A 22461-nucleotide genomic window follows, 5' to 3' on the forward strand; every position below is an offset into this window, starting at 1 on the left:
CAGTTGAAAGGTTGTAGCTCCTTTGAGTTTGGAGGCGAAGTAACAGCCAAGGCTGTAAATGCAAGTGGGGTATCTGCTTGTTCACTGTGGCACATATAGTTGGCCTCAAAAGTTTGAGACTCGGTTCCCACAGCAATGTGAATTTCTGCTCTGTTAAGAACAGAAATCCTAATTTAATCAGTCCGTGTACTACTACAGGCTGAAGCTACGTACCCAGGAAAACATGGTTTCTCTGGTGCTAAAAGACACACACAGACACGCATGTTTTCACGTGTGGTTTCCAAAGCGCATCAACTTTCCCAAGAGGTTTTATTACGTACCCAGGCTTTGCAGGAATTCAGCTTACTCGCAAATCCAGTGTACCACAAACTACAGTAAAAGCTCGATGATACAATCACGGCTAATACGAATTTCCGGATGATACGAATTTTTCTGTGGTCCCGGCCGAGCCCCATTACTTTGCAACGTGCTAGAGAACGGTTGTTACGAAATGATTTTCAGCCTGCGTCGGTTGATACGAATAAACGCCGCCCCACCGACGGCCGTGAAAGACAACAGCGCGCAGTCACGCGCTTTCTCTCCTTCTCTTTTGGTGCGGAGGCGCGGCGCCGGACAGCGCGGACTCCGCGACTGGGCGCGAAGAGTTTGAAGCGGTGGCGCTTTTGTACTTTTCCTCCTTTTCTGCGAGCCGTCAGATACTCGGAGTGTCTGCTGCGCTTCGGGCCGCGTTCTTCGTGTTTGCGCCATTTTGCCTAGTCGCAGCGAGCTATGTCTCGCAAGCGGAAAGCACTCTCCTTTAAAGAGAAATTAGACATTCTTCGAAAGGTCGATGAGGATCCCAAGAGGAAGCGGACGGAGTTGGCTAAGGAGCTAGGCCTCGCAACGTCAACACTGAGCACAATTGTTGCACAGCGAGACTATCATGAAAAACGTGCTTTCGTTCAATGTCAACGCGAAGCAAGCGAATTCGAACACGCTTATTTCGAACATGGCGCGCACCGACAATGCTCTTAGCAGCGCGCCAAATCACGCGGCGGCGCCTCCGACCGGCATTGCTCCGACACCGCCATAGAGCAAAAGCTCAGGAGAGACCCCTCAATGCCGCGCGCGAAGGAACGAGGAAAAAAAAAAAAAAGAACCCGCGGCGGAAATTTCCTTCTCTCTCAAATTGCAAGGTCGCCATTTCTGCATCGCGCAGGAACAAGCGTGTACGTGCCGACTAGTGTGTTCTAGACAACCGTATTCTAGCACACACTAGTGCCGACGTCTCAGCCACGCGGATAAAATGGCAGTGAACCCTTCTCCTCTATTTTCTAGTCACATGTTGACCTTGCACGCTGCGGCAGCAGCGCAGAGGGAAGCAGCGGCGGAGGCACAGTCGGGCCAACGAAACTGCCACGCCCGCAAACGCTTGCTTCCCGATAACGGCAGAAAACGAAACTTCAGGGGGCGGCTAAAATAAGCTGGCGCCAGCACGGCGGCGGGCGCGCACGGAGCCGAAGGTGAGAGAGCTACGAGGGAGTTGAGAGGGAGGGCGAGGGGAGCCACCGAAGCGGCGTAGTAAGTGGTTCATGTGGAAAGGGAAATGTTGGCGCTATCTTCTGCAGCCCTTGAGGGAGCACAAGCGGCGGAGTTGACGCGGCCAAATCAGCTTCCCTGCCGCCCTCCTCCCTCACCTTCGACGGTCTCCGCGCGCACCCGTGTGCCGGCGCCGCCCGCTCGCTCCCTGAAGCTTCGTTTTCTGTCGTTATCCGGAAGCGACCGTTTGCCGGCGTGGGCAGTTTCGTGGCCCGCGCTTGCTATGCGCTTGCGCGCCGCGATATTTCACGACTCGCACCGTTCGTGCATCGTGCTATGGTGCACGAATACTTCAAAAATACGTCCTTTTAATTCGAACAAATTTTTGGGCCCCTTCGAGTTCGAATTATCGAGATTCGACGGTAGTTTTAATTGTGTTTCGATGATACGAATTTCGGCTAATACGAATATTTTTCGTGACCCCGTGAGATTCGTATCATCGAGCTTTTACTGTACATGCACAGAAAAAAAACAGATGCGACACTTTGAAGTCTACAAGTTTACTTTATTGCTCACTGTATAAAAGTGGTCCCAATGAAATGTGGACTGTGCCTCAGGAACTGTAAAGATGTTCCTTAGTCACAAAGTGTATTCTCTGTTCCGAGCATAAAGCCGTGGGTGTAAACTTTCCCTGAGATATGCTGATGTGTAGACACTACCTGAGGGCTGTAGAAATACAAAGAAAAGCACACTAAACGTGGTCACAAACACATAACACTTGAAGATGTAAAAACCGTTAATCAGATCGATGTTTGATACATAGCAAGTAACAGCCTAAGAATGAAACGGAAACCTGTATCTAAAACCAAAAACACGAGCTACCCAGCTCTTTATGCTGTGCCCTTGAGTTCACACCTCTTTAGTAACTGGAGCTCCTAACAACCAGAACAGATTTTTCTTCTAACTACGAGACAGCTTCTTTCAGGTTTGAGGAAAATAATTGTGGTATTTTTCACACGCACTACGCAGTCTGTCAAGAGGAATGCTCAACCAAGGTGGCACAAGTGAAAGTGTGACACACTCTTATGCCAGACTTTTAATATGAACACATACATGTAAAAGTCTTGAGATTTAATTCTTCAAGTCGGGCATATAAATGCAACTTTGAGCTCTATTGCAATCAGAAACATTTTTAAGTATCAGTGCAATGCCAGCAAAAATACGGCAAGCATTTCTAAAGCATTTCTACCTTGTTTAAAGTTGCAGAAGAAGGCGCATTAAACACAGCTATTTCACTGACATAAGAGTGGTCAAGATCGGAAACCACATCATAGCTGGCGTTTTGGCATGAAATGCAGCATGAATACACAGCACCCAAAAGAGCAGAATATGTTACAGGACAGCTGCAATGAAATCTCGCTCTAACCAAATTGGTTAAAAATGAGTGGTACATACCACTGAAGCTTACTGCAAGGCTGGTAATTGTATAATTTTCTTATTAGCAGCCTCTAAACAGCACCAAGCAGATGTATGGACATTCTAGTTAGCGGCTATGACGCAAGTTCCAGCATGCCACCTCCGAGATTGTTCAGCCCGTCACTGACAGCCACCTATCCTCGAAAGTCACGCAGAGGAGATGCACATTCTAGGTCATACGTCACTTCTGGCTAGTGGTAGCGCATTTTTTTCAGTTTCTTGCTAGCTTTTCGTGATGCTGCCACTCATATTTCAAACGTAAAATTTGGCACGTAGGCATAATTTTATGTGGTCCAAAATTACGTTGCAGTTGGCATTGCAGTTTGCAGCATACACGAACACCAGGTGGTCAACATCAATATGGAGGCCTCCGCTACAGCGTCCTTCGTAACCAACTGTGCAGTTTTGGGGCATTAGACAGCACAATTGAATAATTTAAACGTGGCACTGAAATTTGCTTCAGCGTTCAGGAGAAACCAAGCACGTGTCAGTTGTGCGATTCACATCATGATAAAAAATAAGGCGACACTAACGGTGAATGGGCAAGCAATAATTCCTTGAAGGCGGCACGCTGTGTTCTTAGGCTGTTACTTGCACTCAATAAATGTTGGGACACACACATTGTAAAATTGATGACAGTGTCATTGGTACTCCACACATATGCTGCAGAATTTAAAATGACATCATTGCATTGGAGTTACCTGAATAGTAGTTAGAGCTGTCACTGCAAGAGCTGTTTTAGCTAGGCTGCCCAACAGGTTATTGCACAGAAACAACAGGCCGTAAAAAATAAAAAATATTGCTAACCTCCGAAGTCCTCGCTGTGCATTTAATAAACCGGAAAAATGAAATGCACTATATAATTCTTCCCAGTGTTGCTTACTGGATAGACGCAAGTTCGAGCAAGTTGTATGCAATGGTGGCTGTGATATCAAATGAAACTTTTAACTTATTTTCCTTCTCAACAAGTACGTGGACGCAGTGGGCCGATTTCTCTGTGTCATGTCAGTGTATTAGCTGTACTAAGGACAGGAATATAGCATATGTCACAAATGAAGTGCTGACAGCTGAAGATCAGACTTGATCTACCACTTTTCATTAGCTCTACTGTAAGCCGCACAGCAAGGTGAAATTTTCACTGAAGTTGTAATGGTCGTACCTTGTATACCGAATGAATTAGGCTGGAATTTAAACTATTAGCAACCTACAAATAAGCACATGTTGCGGCAGGTGTGTACGGCGTTCAAGTTATGCTCATTAGTTTCAACGTAATCTAGCCATAACAATGTTTATTAGTCTCTACCAATACTATCTTTGTTTGCATACTTGCAGGGAGCAGTCAATGTTTAGAATTATCACATGGGCCACATTATTACATTGCTTGTACATACCACAATGAATTCCTCAACAACAGGTCCTACTGTTTCATGTCTTGGAATAGCTATCAATTTCCCATGCCATTCCTGACATGTGCTGCACGGTAAACACCAGAACCAGAGCATTGTGTGCTTGCAGCGACTATACAATGTCTGCGTGCCACCATAGAGTTTCATACAATAATTACTAGAGCAAACACAGGTGCCAGTGTCTACGGGAGCCAACATAGGAATGATGGGCAATGCATGTATTTGCCTAAACCTCGTCCTCAAACGTCTTCGTGACTTTGTAAACTCGTCATTTTCAACAAAGTACTGTGCAGTAAATAATTAAGTAAGCATTATTAAAATTGTCCGATGGCAGCGTTCGAACACAGCACCACTAGCACCGAAGCCTGACATTGAAACCATTACACCACAAATGCATGCATCGCCAAGCAGCATAGAACGCTATTATGAATTTCTCACGGGCAAGTCGGCGCGTTTCGATTTGGCGACCTTGACAGGCTGAACCACTTCAATTAGTAGCAATTGTGCGTGTTCGCCAAGTATTATGCATTTAGAAAAGTATAGATTGTGCTGAAATTTAGGACAATGAAGGCAGATAAAGCATAATAAACAAAGTCACAAGAACGTCTGAATCTACAAGTGCTAAGATCAGACAAATCTATGTACAGTGGTATCTCGTTAATACGATTCCGCATAATACGTTTTTGAGGATAATACGTTTCTTTTTCCTATAATACAATTTGGTTGAATAAAACGTGCGATAATACGATTTTCGGATGATACGCTTTATTTTCCGGTTCCCTTGAAGATTGTTATCAACGAGAGTCCACTGTACTACCCATCATTACCATGGTGGCTGAAGAATTGCAGCACCAGATTTCCCTCAAGTAATTATTGTAGGAGCCTCCATGCATGCCACAGTGCGTGCTGTGCTGCAAGCATTATTGCTCTGCCTTTGGAAAATTGCTGCACTGGAATTTACATGCCATGCATACTAGCAGGGTAAAGTTTTAAAGTACTAATTCTCCTGCCCCAAATTATGCAAGTGTGGTTTTAACATTGAACTGACCTAGCCATGAGCACATATCTAGGTAGATGCAAGACAAGAAATTCCAGTGCTAATGTCAGAGTTTCTGCAAGTTATGCTGAACAATGGCTACTGCTTTGCGCAAGACATGTTCAATATTGGAGATGGTGTTGTCGCCAAACACTGGTACGTCGTTGAGGCTTCTGCTTGCTTCCGGAGATGCAGTCGCCGTGAGAAGCACACCCCGCGATTCCAAAAGATGTTCGACGGAGTCTTCCTTCTTTCCACTCTGAGGAGAAATAAGAGCACAAATATGGCTACCATACTGCTAATTGTAGTAATGGTGTTGCTTGTGATACATCATATCCACTTCTCAAATGAATTTCTTGTCGGCATGAAAACAAGGTCTAAGTATACAAGCCTGTTGCGGTGTGCAAGTAACGAGTCTCCAGTCTAGCAGCGGTGCACGAATGTATTTGGAAGTTGGCAGAATGATTTTTCCTTAAATGACTGGAGTGACCTTTTCATGCAAGACAATATTCAACCATGACTATCTCTAGTTGGTTGGCATCCAGGGACCAAGAACCAGATGTAAACTGCATAAAATGTTGAAACTAAAGACAACTGACTAGAGTAAACTTTGATGTACCAACAACTTGCATTATAAACTGCTACTACTTTTCACCACTATATTTTCTATGGAAATCCTGTCCACGGCTGACATTGCTGCATTCTTTAGTGATCTGGTTATATTCATCCAGGCATTGACATTGCCATCTGCACCAGCTGATGGATACGATTTCATTCAGTTCGTAACAGTGAGATACAAATGTAATAATACTGTATAAACTGGTGAAACTCACAGTTTCTTCGCTAAGCCTTACAACCACTCCCCATGGTGGCAGGTAAAGGGCACTGGACAGTGAGGTTGCATCGCTGCCAGCTACAAGCACCACATCAAGGTCTTGTGTCTGCATCACCTGAAAGTTTCACAGGCACAATCAGGCTGGGAAAATTATGTGATATATATATATACACAGGCATCATAAGAAAATCCATCTGTCAATGGACCATTTCAAGAAAAACGTTAGTCGAGATGTTAAAACTTGCCTTTAAGTTGTCTTTCTTTCAATTCAATTGTTACTTAGATGTGGAAATGTAATTAACCCCATCAGACATTTTCTTATGGAGTACTGTGTAGTGACTGATATGAGCAGAGCATTCTTCAGCATTTGTACACGCCAGTTTATGTAGGAACAAGATGACACACCTGTTCTTTTAGTGACAAGCGGCTGTAGTCAATTTCCACGGCCTTTGCAAAGCCAGCGATGACCTTGGCAATTGTACGTCTGTAATCTGGCAGCACATAATTTGTTCTGCTGTAGATCAGAGGTAAAAAAAAAAAACGAAATATGTTACTGAACACAAATTTGTTACTGTGACAACAAATGCATAGGCGCCAGAATATAAGACAGATGAAAGAGTTTTGTTATCTATACTTACAAGTGTAAAAGAGGTAGAGCCAGTCCAATTCTTGGCTGACGCTTGGGATCTGGCTTTGGCTTGTGAATGGCAAGCGTTTCTTTGACTCTCCCTACGAATGCCAACAGTACATTGGCTGCTTCTTGGTCGCTTAGCTCTGGCACCTGTGCAACACCCAATACGCACATATTCAAGCAAAGCTCAAAGGCAGATGCCACGTGCCACACTGGGTCACGGAAGGCATGTGTGGTAAAACTCGAGTGAGATCCATCCTACACGACTAAAACAATCCAAAGCGCACATGCATCAAGGATCATGAACCGCATGTAGACAACAGGTTTGTTCAATTCGCCCTGCACTGCATGAACTTGTCCATGTCAGCTCGTGGCCAGTTCAGCATCCCCATGCATAGCAAATTCATACTTTCCACGCACAGGAAGTATTGTGAATCCAGTCTGTATGAAGCCTGACCTTGTAAAATTAGAGGCAACATGAGGACGTGACCATGTTTTGCTAACTGTGGAGTACCTTGTGTATCAGTTTGGGAAGTGCAGATTGAACTGAATTAATCTAATGAGGGACAATCGTTCCGTAGGAGCAGCTTTGCAAACTTACCCCAAAGTAGGCTTTTCTGAAGCACAGAGTCTTGTTGACAGCTGACAGGCGCTTGTCAAGGGGCAAGACATTGCATCCCCTTGCTACTGCCTGCAATTAAAGTGAAGGGGAAAGAAAAAATTAGAGCAGATCCCTTCAACTTATTTTTCCGAGCACAACTTGCCTGTATCAGCTGGTTTTTTATGAGGGAGGATTCAAGAAAAAAGTTTGTGTCCCAGTCGATCACCTAGAAAGGAAAGTTCTGTGTTAAGTGGACATAGCATTGCAGTGCAAGGATATGTTGAAAAGTTATTCTGGGCTGTCGTTCGTAAACACTGGAAAAGTTTGGCTTACAGCTGCTTAGCAAAATGACAACCGTATTTACAGCTCATCTTTGACCATTTGTTTTTAGCTTACAGAATGAGAAACGCACAAAGTATTCTGCATTACTTGACAACTATCCAGAGCCTACTCTGACCCGTGGCAAATGGCCAGAAATTTACATACCCCGCTATCCGCATGTTCAATTGCCGGCAGCACTACTCCTTGATCGACTGCGGCTTTTGATGATGCATCTTTATCGAGCACTTTGAACAGCGGTATGGACACGTTTCGAAGAAACATTCCTGGTGGCTGGTGCGCCTTGAACTTGAAGAAGTATCCAATTTCGAAAACTTGGTCGCACAATAGAGAGTCCATCTTGGCTTCGGAAGCTCCGTCCACCATCTCCCACGACGGTCTCAACTTCGTACATGTCTTCGTACTCGCTGCGCCGCCGTGGACATTTAAGCGGTGGCTACCGACGTCGAATTCAAGATCGGCCACCTCGCACAAGCCACTTATCGATGAACTCCGCCGAGCCGGCAAGTCGCCGGCGTGAGCGACGTTGTTGATCGTAAATACCGAAAGTAGCGCTCGCACTGGTAGCATCGTTCGTTTATTTATACCCTTGTCACATGGACAGCCTGAACTGCGGTTAAGCTAACGGTTACGGCTTACCACGGTTGAGAAGCGATTCCGCAGACTTGCTTCGATCAGACCGTGCAAATTTTCGTCGCGTTCGTTTGGACTTTTACGTCTTGTCTACTGCCAGGAACAGCCTTTTTGGTCTCAGTTTGCCGCTCACCATACCGAAAACCAGCGTACAGCGGCTTATAACCGTTCAGTCAAGACATAAACAAACGAGCGTGCATAGTATGACAGTACACACGCCTGCCGCGAAATAGTTCGAAGACGCTCTCCCAGATGACGGGACGAGCGCATATTGCTGTCGATGTCGATTCAGCGGCAAACCTGCAAATGTGGCAGCTAACATTATTACTCATGCGCACGATGCTAGAACCACGGCCGCTCGATGAAGTGCGTATTCATCGAGCGGCCGGGCTAGAGCCTGCAGCTGAACCATCAAGCTAACTGCCCATTCTTTAATACCGATAACAATCCACATGATTCAAAGGCAAATACAATAACAATAAAAAGAACAACAAACGCAGCCTGAAATGTTTAGCCATAATTTAGCGTTCTCGAAAACACAACAGGAATGAGAGACAAAAACATGCTAGGGATTGGTTGGGAAACTTTCGCGACCTGAAAACTAGAAGCACCCAAGCTGTTGCTCGGGCCAGATACTAACGCAATCGCACAAATCTCCCGCCACGCCGCTTGTCTACTTTATTTCTTGTCATATTTTTTCTTCTCATAAAAGCGCAGGGTAGTGCGCGTGCAGCTGTCGCGACAACGCATGTGCTTATTACCTTCACGCATACTTTCCCACCTTAAGCAGCTCAATATGCTACCAGCAGAGCTACAAAATTAAGGCCATGCCACAAGCAAGTTGTGAGCTGTCTCTGCCTCGAGCAGGCGCTGTATCATCAATGTGATTCCGTCTCCATGCAAGACAGGTACAGTCAACCACAAAACATTTCGAACCATGAAATCTCACAAAAAAAATAAAAAAAAAATATAAAACCTTCACAACGCAGCCTGGTATTTGCAATTCGGGCCTCGACTAAAATATTGTGCTAACGGCGCTGCTCCTACAGTCTACTCCCATAGAACAAAGAACCAACTTGGCTGCTCCCGTGGTCCGTTAACTTTTGTGGTTGACTGTAAAAAATAAAAATATATATTACGTACGCAAGTGCAGGTCGCTTGTAAAGATCAGAACAAGACCAAATGGCCGTCCCTACAAAAGTACTTCAAATAAATCGCTTCAAACGTAAAGCACAGCGTTATGTATTAATGAAACAGATTAATGGCATGCGAATCAACGTTTCTAGGCGAATAGCCTAGAATAAAGGCGGTGACGCTTGCAGCGACATCTTTGGAACACGCACGAAAAGTAGATTCAACTAAACTTTTTTCTTTTTTTTTAGGTGTACTTTGTATCGGCGCCCGCGCGCGCAATTCAACTACGGCAATTTGGTTCGTTTCTGGGACAGCAGCTTTATTCTATGACAGTAGTAACAGCCATAGAGTAGTGAGAAACCTTATGGTAACAGCAGCATCAACAACCATCAACTACGACTGCACGCGCGCACATGCAGCCGATCAACGAATGAAAGAGCTCCACGGAACGCCGCGGTTTTCTTCTTCCCTCTCTCTTTTTCTCTTTCTTTTTTTATTTCGCCCGGAATTTGGCACCAGTCGGCCATTTGTCGTATGAAAGAGGCTGCAGGTCAGTCGCACGGTCGCGTTCTTCGTCAGTGATCCCGACTGTCAGAAGCTCTCCTTGTAGAAACTCTTTTAAGTACCTCAAAATGTCGTCGGCCGCAAGCAAAGGCCCCGAAGTTACCGACAAGGTGAGATCCGTCCCGAGCATGCTGCCGACCTATTAACGCGCCCGCGGTGCCAAATTTGATGCAGTGCATTTCACGCATTTCATGCTTCATGTACGCGCCTGCTGAAGCACCAATGTTTTGTTCGCCGATAACTTTACAGCTTGGCACTAACGCAGGACGCGACGGTATTTTTATATTCAGGTGTACTTCGACATCCAGATCGGAGGCAAACCGGCCGGTCCGTATAGAAATTGGTCTGTTTGGCAAGGTTGTGCCGAAAACTGTCAAGAACTTCAAGGAGCTCTGTCAAAAGCACCTGACAGAAGTGAGCTGAATGTTTCTAATAAAGTGTGCATATCTTTTAAACTTTCTTCTCTCTCTCTCTCTCTCTCTCTCTTTTACTTTGTAGAAATCCAAAGATGGTAGCCTTGTTGGCTACAAGGGCAGCAAGTTCCACCGTGTTATTCCAGAATTCATGCTCCAAGGTGGTGACTTTACGGACGGAGATGGCACTGGAGGTGAGATATGAGTCTTTATAAAGAATTTGTGCTCTAGCTTGCGACGACGTTTATGTATGTGCAATTGTTGCAATAACCCTGTCGGCTCACCATGCTGTAAGCTTAACAAGTTGTTTGCATTGCATAAATGATGGCTTCTAAATGATTGGCTTTCATCTTTATAGAATGTATCAAAGTGCTTGATCGTAATTTATGGTGTATTCTTTAGTGTGGTGTCGCATTACCAAGCAGCTACAAAAATAACTTAAGCCAAGGATCGTGTACAAAAGTAGCAGAGAAATGGAAAAAAATACCGTATTTTCTCGCATATAACCCGCGCCAAAAATTGGAAAAAATTGCTTAAAAAGTGGGGGTGCGGGTTATCTGCGAAGATTCGCGAAGGGAGGGGTAGGGGGTCGGCTTCACGGCAACGCGCGGCCTACCGTGCAGAGTCCGCGTTGTCCACATGCCTATCGACATCGACGCGTGTTAAGCCAATAAGAGGCCAACACAGGTTATTGCCTGATCCACATTCATAGCATAGAATTTCATAGTCTGGTTAGACGCTCTTCGCCCTTCCTCCATGCTCTTCGCACGCTTTTCGCATCAGTCAGGTGCCGTTTCTTGTAAGCCCAGTTTGCACAGTTGGCCAGCTTTGTTTAGGCATCACGAGTGTGCCTCGGCGGGAGTCTTTCACAGTGAAAGAGAAACTGAAGATCGTAGCTGCTGCTGAAGAAATCGACAATAGAGCTGCTGCGAGATTGTTCCGAAGACGATTACGTCTTTGAGATCGGCGATGAAGCCTCGGATGGCAGCAGTGAATCGGACGACAGCACTGACAAAGTTGCGGCAGTCGTTTTGAAATAAATTTGTTTTGAAAACGAAATGATGACTGCGCGTAGTTGTAACTTCCTAGTCCTCATTTTTTCGGATACGCGTGCGGGTTATACGCGAGGTTTTTTTTTTTATTTTATTTTTTTTTCTCTCTCTCTTTCGTGGAGTTCAAAGTTAGGGGTGCGGGTTATATGAAAGGGCGGGTTATACGCGCGAAAATACGGTATTTCTTCAGCAGTTTAAAAGACAGCTTAGTGCATTGGTGTGGAGGGAGGGTGTCGCAAAAATACAATGGCAGCTGGTATGGGATAACATAGCAGCAGGGTTAGGAAAGTAATGTTGCCATATCTCAAATTTTTAGTCTCATTGGCTCAGAGCAGGAGTTATGAATTTTGTTTTCCAGATGTGTAATCTACCAATTTAGTTTTTTCAGTATTTTTATTTAGAGCACTTTAAGTGCATTTGCGTTCGGGCTTTTAATGTGTTATGTACGCATCTTAAAATTAGTTTTTACTTAATTTACAGGACGTAGCATCTATGGAGATGAATTCCCTGATGAGAACTTCAAGCTCAAGCATTATGGTGCTGGCTGGCTCTCAATGGCCAATGCTGGAAAGGACACTAATGGGTCACAATTCTTCATCACGTGCAAGAAAACCACTTGGCTAGATGGCAAGCATGTTGTGTTTGGCAAAGTTCTTGCTGGAATGGTAAGTTTAATTAACAGCACTTAACCAGTTGTGATCACTTCAGCTGTTTCAGTGCTAAGTTCACACAAATCTTCACTTCTTGCATTGTCACATTTCTTGTGACAGTGCATACAATTTTGATAATCACTTTGGCTATCTTTTACCTGCATGCTACTTTTTCTGTACATGAGGAGTGCATCTGATGGGAACTTGACCCTAGTAAATGTCTAAGGGCATCTGTTCCAAGTGCCATGTTACAAAACCAGTCATTGCTAAAAGCTATTGGTATTTAAAAACAACTGGCAGAAGCCATACTGAAAACAAACTTATCTGTTCATTGCAATGTTACTATGTTATGCACACATTCCAGTTACATTACAGAATGATTGCAATTGACCATTTCCAAAATTCCATGAAGTTGGCTGCCTTTGGAACCAGCTTTCCAACTGGACACATTTGTTTTACTTTTGTACATGTATAAAGCCAACAGACAATGAAGCTAAGGAAAGCATAGGGGAAATCTACCAATTTACACTTGATTTACCCCAATGCTTTCCTTGGCTTCATTGTCTGTTGGCTTTATGTGGTCATGATTAACAAAATCGAGCTCCTCGGTTCCCATTCTTCTTTCATTTTTTCCTACATGTAGTAATTCAACTATGGGCAGAGAATGCCACTTAGCCAAAATGTGTGAATTCCAGTTTAGTTGTAGCTTGGAAAGTTTGGTATTTTTTCTGAAGGCTTTCTAACAGGGTGGACTGAATGATAACAATGTACTTTTCACATGCACAAGAGTAGCTTGATGGGCCCCACAATGTTTAGGACTGGGTAGCAGCAGGCATGGTTGTAGTGAGATTTAACTTGCAGGATGTGTGCAGCTAGCATGGTCTGCACTTTTGTCAATCTATTAAAAGATCCAGGAGCAAGAGTATGAGCTCATTAAACAATTTTTGTTAAAGAACAATCTCTGCACAGTATTTTGGTGTTAGCACTGTGCCAAGTGACACTACTGAGACAGGCTTGTGACCTTCTGCACGCTATTCATCATTTGCATGCACTTCCAACGTGAGTTAATGATAGACTACTTTGTGTTCCCTTCTTTTTCGGTGTCAACAGGATGTCGTGCGCAAGGTCGAGAAGATTCCCACGGACAGCAACGACAAGCCAACAAAAGATGTTGTTATTGCTGACTCCGGTGTGCTAACTGTGGAAGCTCCTTTCCCCACAGCATGTGCTGACGCAACTGACTAGGGAGAATAAAGGCCACAGAGAAAATGCTCAATTATCTCAGCACAGGGAAGGCTCCCGCGGAGCCTTCTGATCGGCAGAAGCGCGCAGTTGCAGCAAAGCACGGCCCCTCCACCTGTCCACCCTTCCCCTGGAGCCTTCCTGCCGGCGGGAGCGCGCTGCCGAAGTAAAGCGGTGCCCCTCCGCCTCCCTACCCACCATCCCGAGCGTTGTGCGCGACTGGAAGACTTGCGCGCTTCCTTCCCGCTTCCCGCCCTTGCGTGCGCGAGCCGCAATTGCCAGCTCACCATCACATGCGTTCACTCGCACATAAAGCGCGCGGCGACGATTTTATCGCCATGGACTTTATACGGAACCTCACGGCGACGGCAGAAATGCACCTGGAGGGTCCATGTAATTGCTATCGCAATAAAAGGGCCATTAATATATGAATCTAGGGCATTTTCTGGCAAACTACAGGGATTGTTTAACGGGACTTTCTAGATATATCGGCACAGCTAGAGGCTGGCATCACGAGTATATATGGGCGCGTCGGCACATGCGGCTATGATGCCTGGTAGCCACTACTGCTATGCGTTTCCAATATTCTGGAATGTAATATCGTTTTCAAGCGAATCTTGCATTGCCTCAAGTTTCGGCGGTGGTGGGGTCGCGCTAAAAAAACACAGCTGCTCCCAGAGTAGAGCAGGTGCGGGGAAAGCTGTGCCGTATCACGTGACGCGCGCGACCAATCAGGATTGTTTGGTGCGTCGCGGTGAAGGAAAGGGAAGGAAATGGGGTTGGCGCGTGCTCCGCCGGGCTTCCCTCGCCTCAGATCAGTCTCGGCGTAGGGATGGGAAGGCTGCGTTTTCGGCTGTCACCCGTTCGCCGTCGGCGCGAAGTCGAAGCCGGTTAGACGTTCCGTACTCAAGCGAACACAGTGAAGGAGTCGGTGTCGGGAGTAAACCAAAAAAAAAAGATGGAGATGGAGAGACAATGGATATGAAAATGATACAGTGCGCGTATCAAATATACAAGAATACACTTAACAGTAGTTCACTAAAATAAAGTTCAAAGAAAACCAGCGATGTCATACACGTGGCCGGGCAGCAGCAGCAAGTCCATAAACTGTAAAGTCGGCGCGCTGAGCTTTACCTAAGAATGCCGGCGAGCCGATTTTGTTGAGGTGGGTGCGATTGCTGTGCTGGGCTTCCCGGTAGTCTAGATCTGACGTCTTCTCTCAAGCAGGTTGAGCTAACTTGAGGCTAACTACCGCGAGCTTCGTTGCAGACGTTGGTTTGTCGTCTCGTACGTCAACTAGTTCCTCGGAGTTCCGACGTGGCTAGGCGACCCAGGCGATACTGGACGGCACTAGGCCCTCGACTGCTTATCAGCCGATTACAGGCTCAGCTTCCAGACTGATTCGCAGGGCCTAAAACTTGCGCTTAAATAGCCTCTCCTTTCCCTAGGTCGGGGAACGGCAGGTATGGATGACAGTTCACCCAGTTATTTCATGACTCCTACCAAAGGTCTTGGCCGCGCCCCTTTTAATCAGGGGCGAGAGAACGGGTGATTCCCCCCCCCCCCCCGCTGTCAGAGGTCGCGCCCCCACACTGCACCACACACGCACACACTTGGGTCCGTTGACAAGCACAGAAGCAACAGCGGCCGCCTGCCCTACGGTGCCCATTAGTCGGTGTGTCGCTGTCTCTAAACTATGCCGCACCGTGAGACCACGACGCTTTCTTTTCTTTCTTTTTTTTTTTTTCTTTCTTTTTGGCGCCCGTTAATCGGCGTGTCGATGTCTCGAAACTATGCCGCTCCGTGACATTGAGCAACGGCGCCGCGAACTCGCTCAGGAAAGGGCTCGTCGTCGACGTGCCGATTCTATCGTGAGGGCTTCCGAAGCCCAGGCGAAACGTCGGCGAAGAGCCGCCGACCCTGAGTAGCGTCGTCTTACCACAAGCTTCGCTTACCCCCCTTTTCTCGACAGGGGAAGGGCTCTGAATTTTTTATTGCTTAGCTGCAGAATTGTAAGCTTCATTTAGTATCCTATTTTTTTTTTTTAGCAACATTCAACAATTTTTATAAAACAGTTGACGGCCCGAATACAAAATCCGCTTCCAACTTTCAATTTTTTTTTCTTTCAAATACAGCAAAACGCATCAAATTCGGTGCAGTGGCTGCTGAGAAGAACGATTTCTGCCTGACCATGCATTTAAACAGTAGCCCTCGAGATATCAAGGCTGCGTAAGGCCTCCGATAGAAATAATGCCATTTTTTTTTTCTCTCTCTGGCATGTTTGCATTGCTCTGTGTTATGCGTTGCATGAATTGCTGTGCAGTCGAGCCACCATAGTTGAAACTCGATACAACGAAGTCGCTTCGGCCACGAAATTGCCTTTGTTATATACCCGATATATAAGAAACGCAAGCGGAGTGCCTCTAACAGGCCAGCAAGAGAGACCTAGCAGATTTTGATGGCCCGTCGGCATCTTATAAACGCGATAGCGTTATGGGCCCCATGTCGCAGTAAATCCGGCGTTGGCGCGCCGGCGTCCGTGGCTGAAAAAATCATCCCGAACCACCCACGAGAAAACATAATTCTGTTACGACGAAACTACTATAGTACCAAGGCCGGCATACTATAGTACCAAGGTATAGACACGTTGTGCGGTGCGTGTGGAGAGGAAACGGCTGAACACCTCATACTTTTCTTTAAAGGGCTTAACCCTACAGTGCAAAGCAACGGGGCTGATTTTTTCAAAGCATTGGGGTTTAGGGACAGTAGAGGCAAAATAGACTATAAGCAGGTAGAAATAACCAAACAGAGGTTCTCTGATTGGTGGCTAAAGTCAAAGCAAGGGTGAAATTTCACCCTCCACAAAGTACAGAACATTTAATAGTCACGGCTAGGTGGCGTGTGCCACCGCCCGATTTAAGGTTGGAAGTTAAGCAGCGAGGGGTAGGTAGACTGGCTCTGGGAGCACACGGAAATGCACCGTCATTCGAGGGCAGGGAAGCCAGCAGCAAGATAGAAATTGAGGAGCGATTGAGAGAAATGGCAGAAAAGCGGTGGGCAAGGAGAGTTTTCAGTTATTTGTACATGAGGAATGTTGATAGAAAATGGAGGAAGCTGACCAGAAAACTGTCAATAAAATATTTGGACTGCAGGAGGGGTGCAAACCAGGAAACAGCCGTTAAGAAAAAGGTTAAGGAAACAGAGGGGTCTGTGGAAAACAGGGATGCAGATGAAATCAGCACTGGGAACATACCGAACTTTCAAGCAAGAAGTTGCCAAAGAAAATATCTACGATAATTCTAGGGGAAGCTCTTTGTTGTTTGAAGCCAGGACGGGAGTATTGCAGACTAAGATGTACCGAGTCAAGTACCAAGGTACAGACACGTTGTGCTGTGCGTGTGGAGAAGAGGAAACGGCTGAACACCTCATACTTTTCTGTAAAGGGCTTAGCCCTACAGTGCAAAGCAACGGGACTGATTTTTTGAAAGCATTAGGGTTTAGGGACACTGAAGGCAAAATAGACTTTAAGCGGGTAGAATTAACCAAACAGAGGTTATCTGATTGGTGGGTAAAATCAAGGCAGGGGTGAAATTTCACCCACCAGAAAGTACAAAATATGTTCATAGTCATGGCTAGGTGGCGTATGCCACCGCCCGATTTAAAGGGTTCAGCCTCATCCATCCCTCCATCCACTCCCTTTAGGGAGTGAAGGGAGCCTATACCATAGAGTTTCTCACTAATAGTGTGAAACTCTATGGCCTATACAGCATGAAGGAAGGAAGTTTTCTTCGTACATGCTATACAGGCACAGAACACCCATATACAGGTACTCTACGGCAGCGTAAAATGGCAGCGGCGCGCAGAGGCGAAGTTGGAGAAAAAGAAAACTGCAGTTGCCGGGAAGCCTGACAAGCATTCAGGAATCTTTAAATGGTATCGCGTTCCACTCTTAAAGGCAAAGCTTAGGCGTCCTCGAAGTTTTCTTCATATTTTTGGTAAACACCGACAGCGTGCGCTCTGCACGGCCACGAATACGCAAGAAATTAGGCGTGCGATTATCTACGTACGCACACACACGTTACATACAAAACTAATACTTCAAACGTAAAAACACAGCGTACATATTATGTATTTATGAAACGGATTGAACCTGCATTCTCTAATTTGCATGTCATTACAGCAGTTACGCTAGCTTAATTGCAGTGGCATCTTTGGAAAATGAATGCGGCTCGATACTTCTTTTCCTTCTTTAATATTATTATTATTTTTATTTTATTTTTTTACTTTGTGGCCTTGATTCATTGGCGCTCGTGCACCCTTCAACAGTGGGCGCTGGATGCGTTTCTGGGATAGCAGTATCGACCACCACCATCCACGACTGCACGCGCGCACGCTCAGGCGATCAACGAATCAAAGGGGTCCACGGAACGCCCCTTATTCTTTTTTTTTTTTTTTTTTCCTGGTCTTTTTTGTGCGCCCGGCATCAGTTGGCGATTTGTCGTAAAGAGGCAGGCTGCTAGGTCAGTTGCTCAGTCGCCGTCATCGTCAGTGATCTCGACCGTCTGAAGCTCTCCTGGTAGAACGCTCCTGGCACGTTTTGTTGTAGGAAAATGTCGTCGGCCGAAGTTACCGACAAGGTGAGATTCGTCGCGAGCATGCTGCCGACCACGGTGCCAAATTTGATGCAGTGCATACTTACACAAGAAGCTTCACGTACACGTCTGCTGAAGCATCGAAGTTTTGTTCGCCGATAACCTTACACCTTGGCTCTAACGCACGCCGCGACGGTATTTTTGTTTTCAGGTGTACTTCGACATCGAGATTGGAGGAAAACCGGCCGGTCGTATAGAAATTGGTCTGTTTGGCAAGGTTGTGCCAAAAACTGTCAAGAACTTCAAGGAGCTGTGCCAAACGCACTTGACAGAGGTGAGCTGTTAATGTTTCTAATAACTTGGACAGGTCTTTAATGTTTACTTTTTACTTTGTAGAAATCAAAAGATGGTGGCCTTGTTGGCTACAAAGGCAGCAAGTTCCACCGTGTTATCCCAGACTTCATGCTCCAAGGTGGTGACTTCACTAAAGGAAATGGCACTGGAGGTGAGATAGAAGTTACTGGGCCTTAGAAAAATGCTGCAACCATTTTCGTAGTGCTTGCTTTTAAATTATCGTACCCGCCGTGGTGGCGCGCTTGTTGCGCTGCTGAGCCCGAGGTCGCAGGGTGAAATCTCGGCCACGGCGGCCGCATTTCGGTCGGGGCGAAATGCAAAAACACCCGTGTACCATGCATTTGGTGCACGTTAAAGAACCCCAGATGGGCAAAATTAAGTCTCCCACTAGGACGTGCCTCATAATCATGTACTGTGGTTTTGGCGCTTAAAACTCCAGAAATACTACTACTGCTACTACCAATAATAATAATAATAATAATAATAATAATAATAATAATAATAATAATAATAATAATAATAATAATAATAATAATAATAATTATTATTATTATTATTATTATTATTATTATTAATTGTTCAGTGTGCTGTCAAATTAGTCGCCGCCCTCCCCTCCAGCACACTAGCTTAGTGTGCTGGAGGGAGGGAGACACAAAATATAGTCTCAACTCTTTGGGAACACCAGGGTTGTCAAAGTAATGTTAATTGCCATATCTCAGATATTTGCGTCCTTTATTGGCTCACAGCAGGAGTGAGTGAATTTTTGTGTTCCAGACAGTGGCGCACCGATGGGGGGGGGGGGGGGGGGGGTGATTCGGGGATTGTAACCCCACCCTGAGGCCGACTTAACACCCCCTTTTGTTTAACCCTTTTTCTTTCCTTACACATATGAGTACTGCAACTAAGATGTAAGACGCGCAATCGTCTGCACACTCGCAAAAAGTGAATTTTTTGACAATTTCCCGTGAAGAAATCGAAATTAGTGCTGGTACTTTTGATGGTATTGACAAATTTTCAACCCCCCCCCCCCTGGCAGAGATCCTGGGTGCGCTACTGGTTCTAGATGTGTAATCTATACCAATGTGGTCTTTCTCAATATCTTTATTTCGAGCCCCTTAAGCGCATTTTCATCCCTGTTTTACTACTTCGACGTATTATGTATACATAATAAAATTGCTCCTTTTGCTTAATTTGTAGGACGTAGCATCTATGGAGACCGATTTGCCGACGAGAACTTCAAGCTCAAGCATTATGGTGCTGGCTGGCTCTCAATGGCCAATGCTGGAAAGGACACTAATGGGTCTCAGTTCTTCATCACGTGCAAGAAGACCGAATGGCTAGATGGCAAGCACGTTGTGTTTGGCAAAGTTCTTGCTGGAATGGTGAGTTTAATGAGCAACACTAAGCAAGTTGTGATCGCTTCAGCAGTTTGAGTGCTAAGTTCGCACAAGTCTTGGCTGCTTATGTTGTCACACTGTAACAGAGCATACATGCATACAATTTAGATAATCACATTGGGTATCTTATACCTGCATGCTGCTTTTTCTGTAAGTACAGTGTGCGTCTCATGTGAGCTTGACTCTATATTTCATCTTGCAAGTCGTTTACAGCAATGCCGAAAGTACGAGGCGTACACACGCAATATCCTTGCACCAATGAAATATAGTTCCCGGCGTAACTGTCTGAGAGCTTTGGTTTTGCTAGGTACATGATATGTTACAGCGTTATGTGACATGGTAGGGCCTCCGTGCATGTATGTCGTATACTGTGAATTCAGTGGCCACTGAGCAGAAGACGCGGCGCAGATGGACAAATCTCAAGGGGCATTCGGCTTTCCTATTCACTTAGAGGAGTCCTGCAGCTTCCAGAGTGCTTCTAATGACTTGTGAGATAGAGTATAGCAAATGTCTAAGGGCATCTGTTCAAGTTACACATTATGAAACCAGACAGATTTATAATTGCTAAAACCTATTGGCAATTAAAGTCAGTTTGGCACTGGCACAACTAGCAACAGCCTTAGTATCGATCTTCCCTAATGCAAACTTGCCCGTTCATTGAAATGTTACAATGTTATGCACACATTCCAGTTACATGACAAAATTATTGCAATTGTTCATTTCAAAAATTGCGTAAGTTGGCTGCCTTGGAAAGCAACTTTCCATTGGGACACTTTTATTTTACATACCTACATTTATGTTTACATTCCTTGATGTTTTACGTTCCTACATGTATTACTATGCAGGGAATGCCACCTGGCCAAAATAAGTGAATTGCATTTTTACAGTAGTAGCTTGGAAAGTTTGGTATCCTTTCTGAAGGCTCTGTAACAGGGTAGACTGAATGGGAAGAACTTACTTCTCACACTCGCAAGAAAAGCCTGATGGGACCTCGCCATGTTTGAGACTGGACAGCAGTAGGCACCCGCCGGTTATAGTGAAATTCAATGTGCCGGAAGAGTGGTCTGCACTTTTGTCAATCTGATAAAAGATGCTGGAGCAGGAGTATGAACTGCACATGTGTGGCCCACGCATTAGATAATCTTTGTTAAAGGGCGATTTCTGCACAGCACTTGGCATTTTGGTGTTAGCACTGTGCTATGTGATACTTCCGAGACAGGCTTGTCACCTTCTGCAGGCACTTCCAAAGTGAGCTACGATCGACTACTTTGCATTCCCTCCTCTTTTTATGTCAACAGGACGTCGTGCGCAAGGTGGAGAAAGTTTCCACGGACAGCAAGGACAGGCCAACAAAAGATGTTGTCATTGTGGACTCCGGTGTGCTAGACGTGGAGGCTCCTTTCCCCACTGCTTGTACTGGTGCCACTGACTAGCGGCACGAAAAGCCACAAAGAGAGTGCACAATCATCTAATGCTCATTTATGCACCCCCCCCCCCTTTTTTTTTTCATTACCCAAAGGTGCATTGAAATTGGGAATGCCCATTTCAGGATCATTCCATATGCACACAGGCTTGTTAAGTGAAGGCTGTGCTCAGGTGTTTTCCGTTTTTTCTTGAAACATATTCTAAATAAAATGGTTACTTTGTTGACGTGTGGTCTGGCTCTGTGTTGTGCTGTGTAAGTGGTCGTGCCCGCTTCAGTTTCCATGATTGCTGATGAGCACCAAGGTGCAATGGTTTAACTGCGATGATGGGAGTGAGGCTGTGTTGTACAATTGCACAGTTAGTAATATTGTTGCTCTGTGCAAGCCTACATCTTGGCAGTACACGTAGTATGTGTAACAATAGGGCCAATTATATGTGATGGTGTGGAGTTGAGGCGGTCAAGACAACCATGGCTTTACTATCAATGTGCCATTGCTTAAACCGCTTAATTACCATGGTGCTGGACCATGTTTTGTTGGTTGTGGTAGTATACTCTAAATGCTTGCTTCCTTGCCTTCGAGAGTGGCTCGTACCCACTATGGGGGATTGCCCAAGAATCGGGTGATTGGAGGAAAACAATTATTGGAGTCTAATAAGGATCACTTTTGAAAAATTTTGAATGACTAAAGGAATTTATTCATATAAAATTTAAGAATTTAGCAAGGAAATCGTCCTGATTCAATTATATACCCCACAACAGTTGCACCAACATCCCTATGACAATGTCCAAGAGAAGAGGCACCAAAAGATAGAATACTGGGTATCGTAATATTCAATCCAGCACTGTGAAAATTTTCTTTTAAAGCGTGTTTTCTGAATGAGGAAAAACGGTGGCATGACAGGAAGAAATATTCTATTGTTTCGTCTTCACCACAGTATGAGCACAAGGAGGAGGGCGCCAGACCAGATCGATGCAGATAAAAGTTTAATGTAGGAATGCGACATCTGAATTTGGTAAAGAGGACTTCAAGTTTTCTATTATGGCAGAATTTTCTGTTCCAAGGGAATAGGAGATGTCGATAATCAGTTAGATTTATTAATGGCAGGATTCCAGGAATCTTGCACGACTGCCCGTCTCCTGAACCTAGCCGCGGTTATGCAAT

The 22461-nt window shown here is 45.3% G+C and overlaps 2 protein-coding genes across 3 annotated transcripts; one reads left to right on the forward strand and one right to left on the reverse strand.

The window, feature by feature from the left end:
• Positions 1-93: 93 nt before the first annotated feature.
• LOC119442035 (uncharacterized) lies at positions 94-9080 on the reverse strand. The gene is made up of 8 exons (XM_049661820.1): positions 7990-9080; positions 7663-7729; positions 7504-7589; positions 6910-7052; positions 6677-6785; positions 6270-6386; positions 2030-5695; positions 94-369 (listed from the first exon to the last, which is right to left on the reverse strand). The coding sequence occupies exons 1-7, from the start codon at positions 8410-8412 to the stop codon at positions 5504-5506; spliced, it is 1137 nt and encodes a 378-aa protein (XP_049517777.1). The 5' UTR covers positions 8413-9080; the 3' UTR covers positions 94-369; positions 2030-5503.
• Positions 9081-9923: 843 nt separating this feature from the next.
• On the forward strand, positions 9924-21523 carry LOC119442040 (peptidyl-prolyl cis-trans isomerase 6). 2 transcript variants are annotated; one of them, XM_049661821.1, is made up of 5 exons: positions 9924-10283; positions 18334-18456; positions 18519-18627; positions 19674-19858; positions 21172-21523. In XM_049661821.1, the coding sequence occupies exons 1-5, from the start codon at positions 10242-10244 to the stop codon at positions 21304-21306; spliced, it is 594 nt and encodes a 197-aa protein (XP_049517778.1). In that variant the 5' UTR covers positions 9924-10241; the 3' UTR covers positions 21307-21523. The 2 variants fall into 2 exon arrangements, with proteins under 2 accessions (XP_049517778.1, XP_037562683.1); XM_037706755.2 differs by lacking the exon at positions 9924-10283 and adding an exon at positions 17906-18167.
• The last annotated feature ends 938 nt before the right edge of the window (positions 21524-22461 follow it).

Source organism: Dermacentor silvarum, chromosome 2 (assembly GCF_013339745.2).
Source record: "Dermacentor silvarum isolate Dsil-2018 chromosome 2, BIME_Dsil_1.4, whole genome shotgun sequence".
Classification (NCBI taxonomy): Eukaryota; Metazoa; Arthropoda; class Arachnida; order Ixodida; family Ixodidae; genus Dermacentor; species Dermacentor silvarum.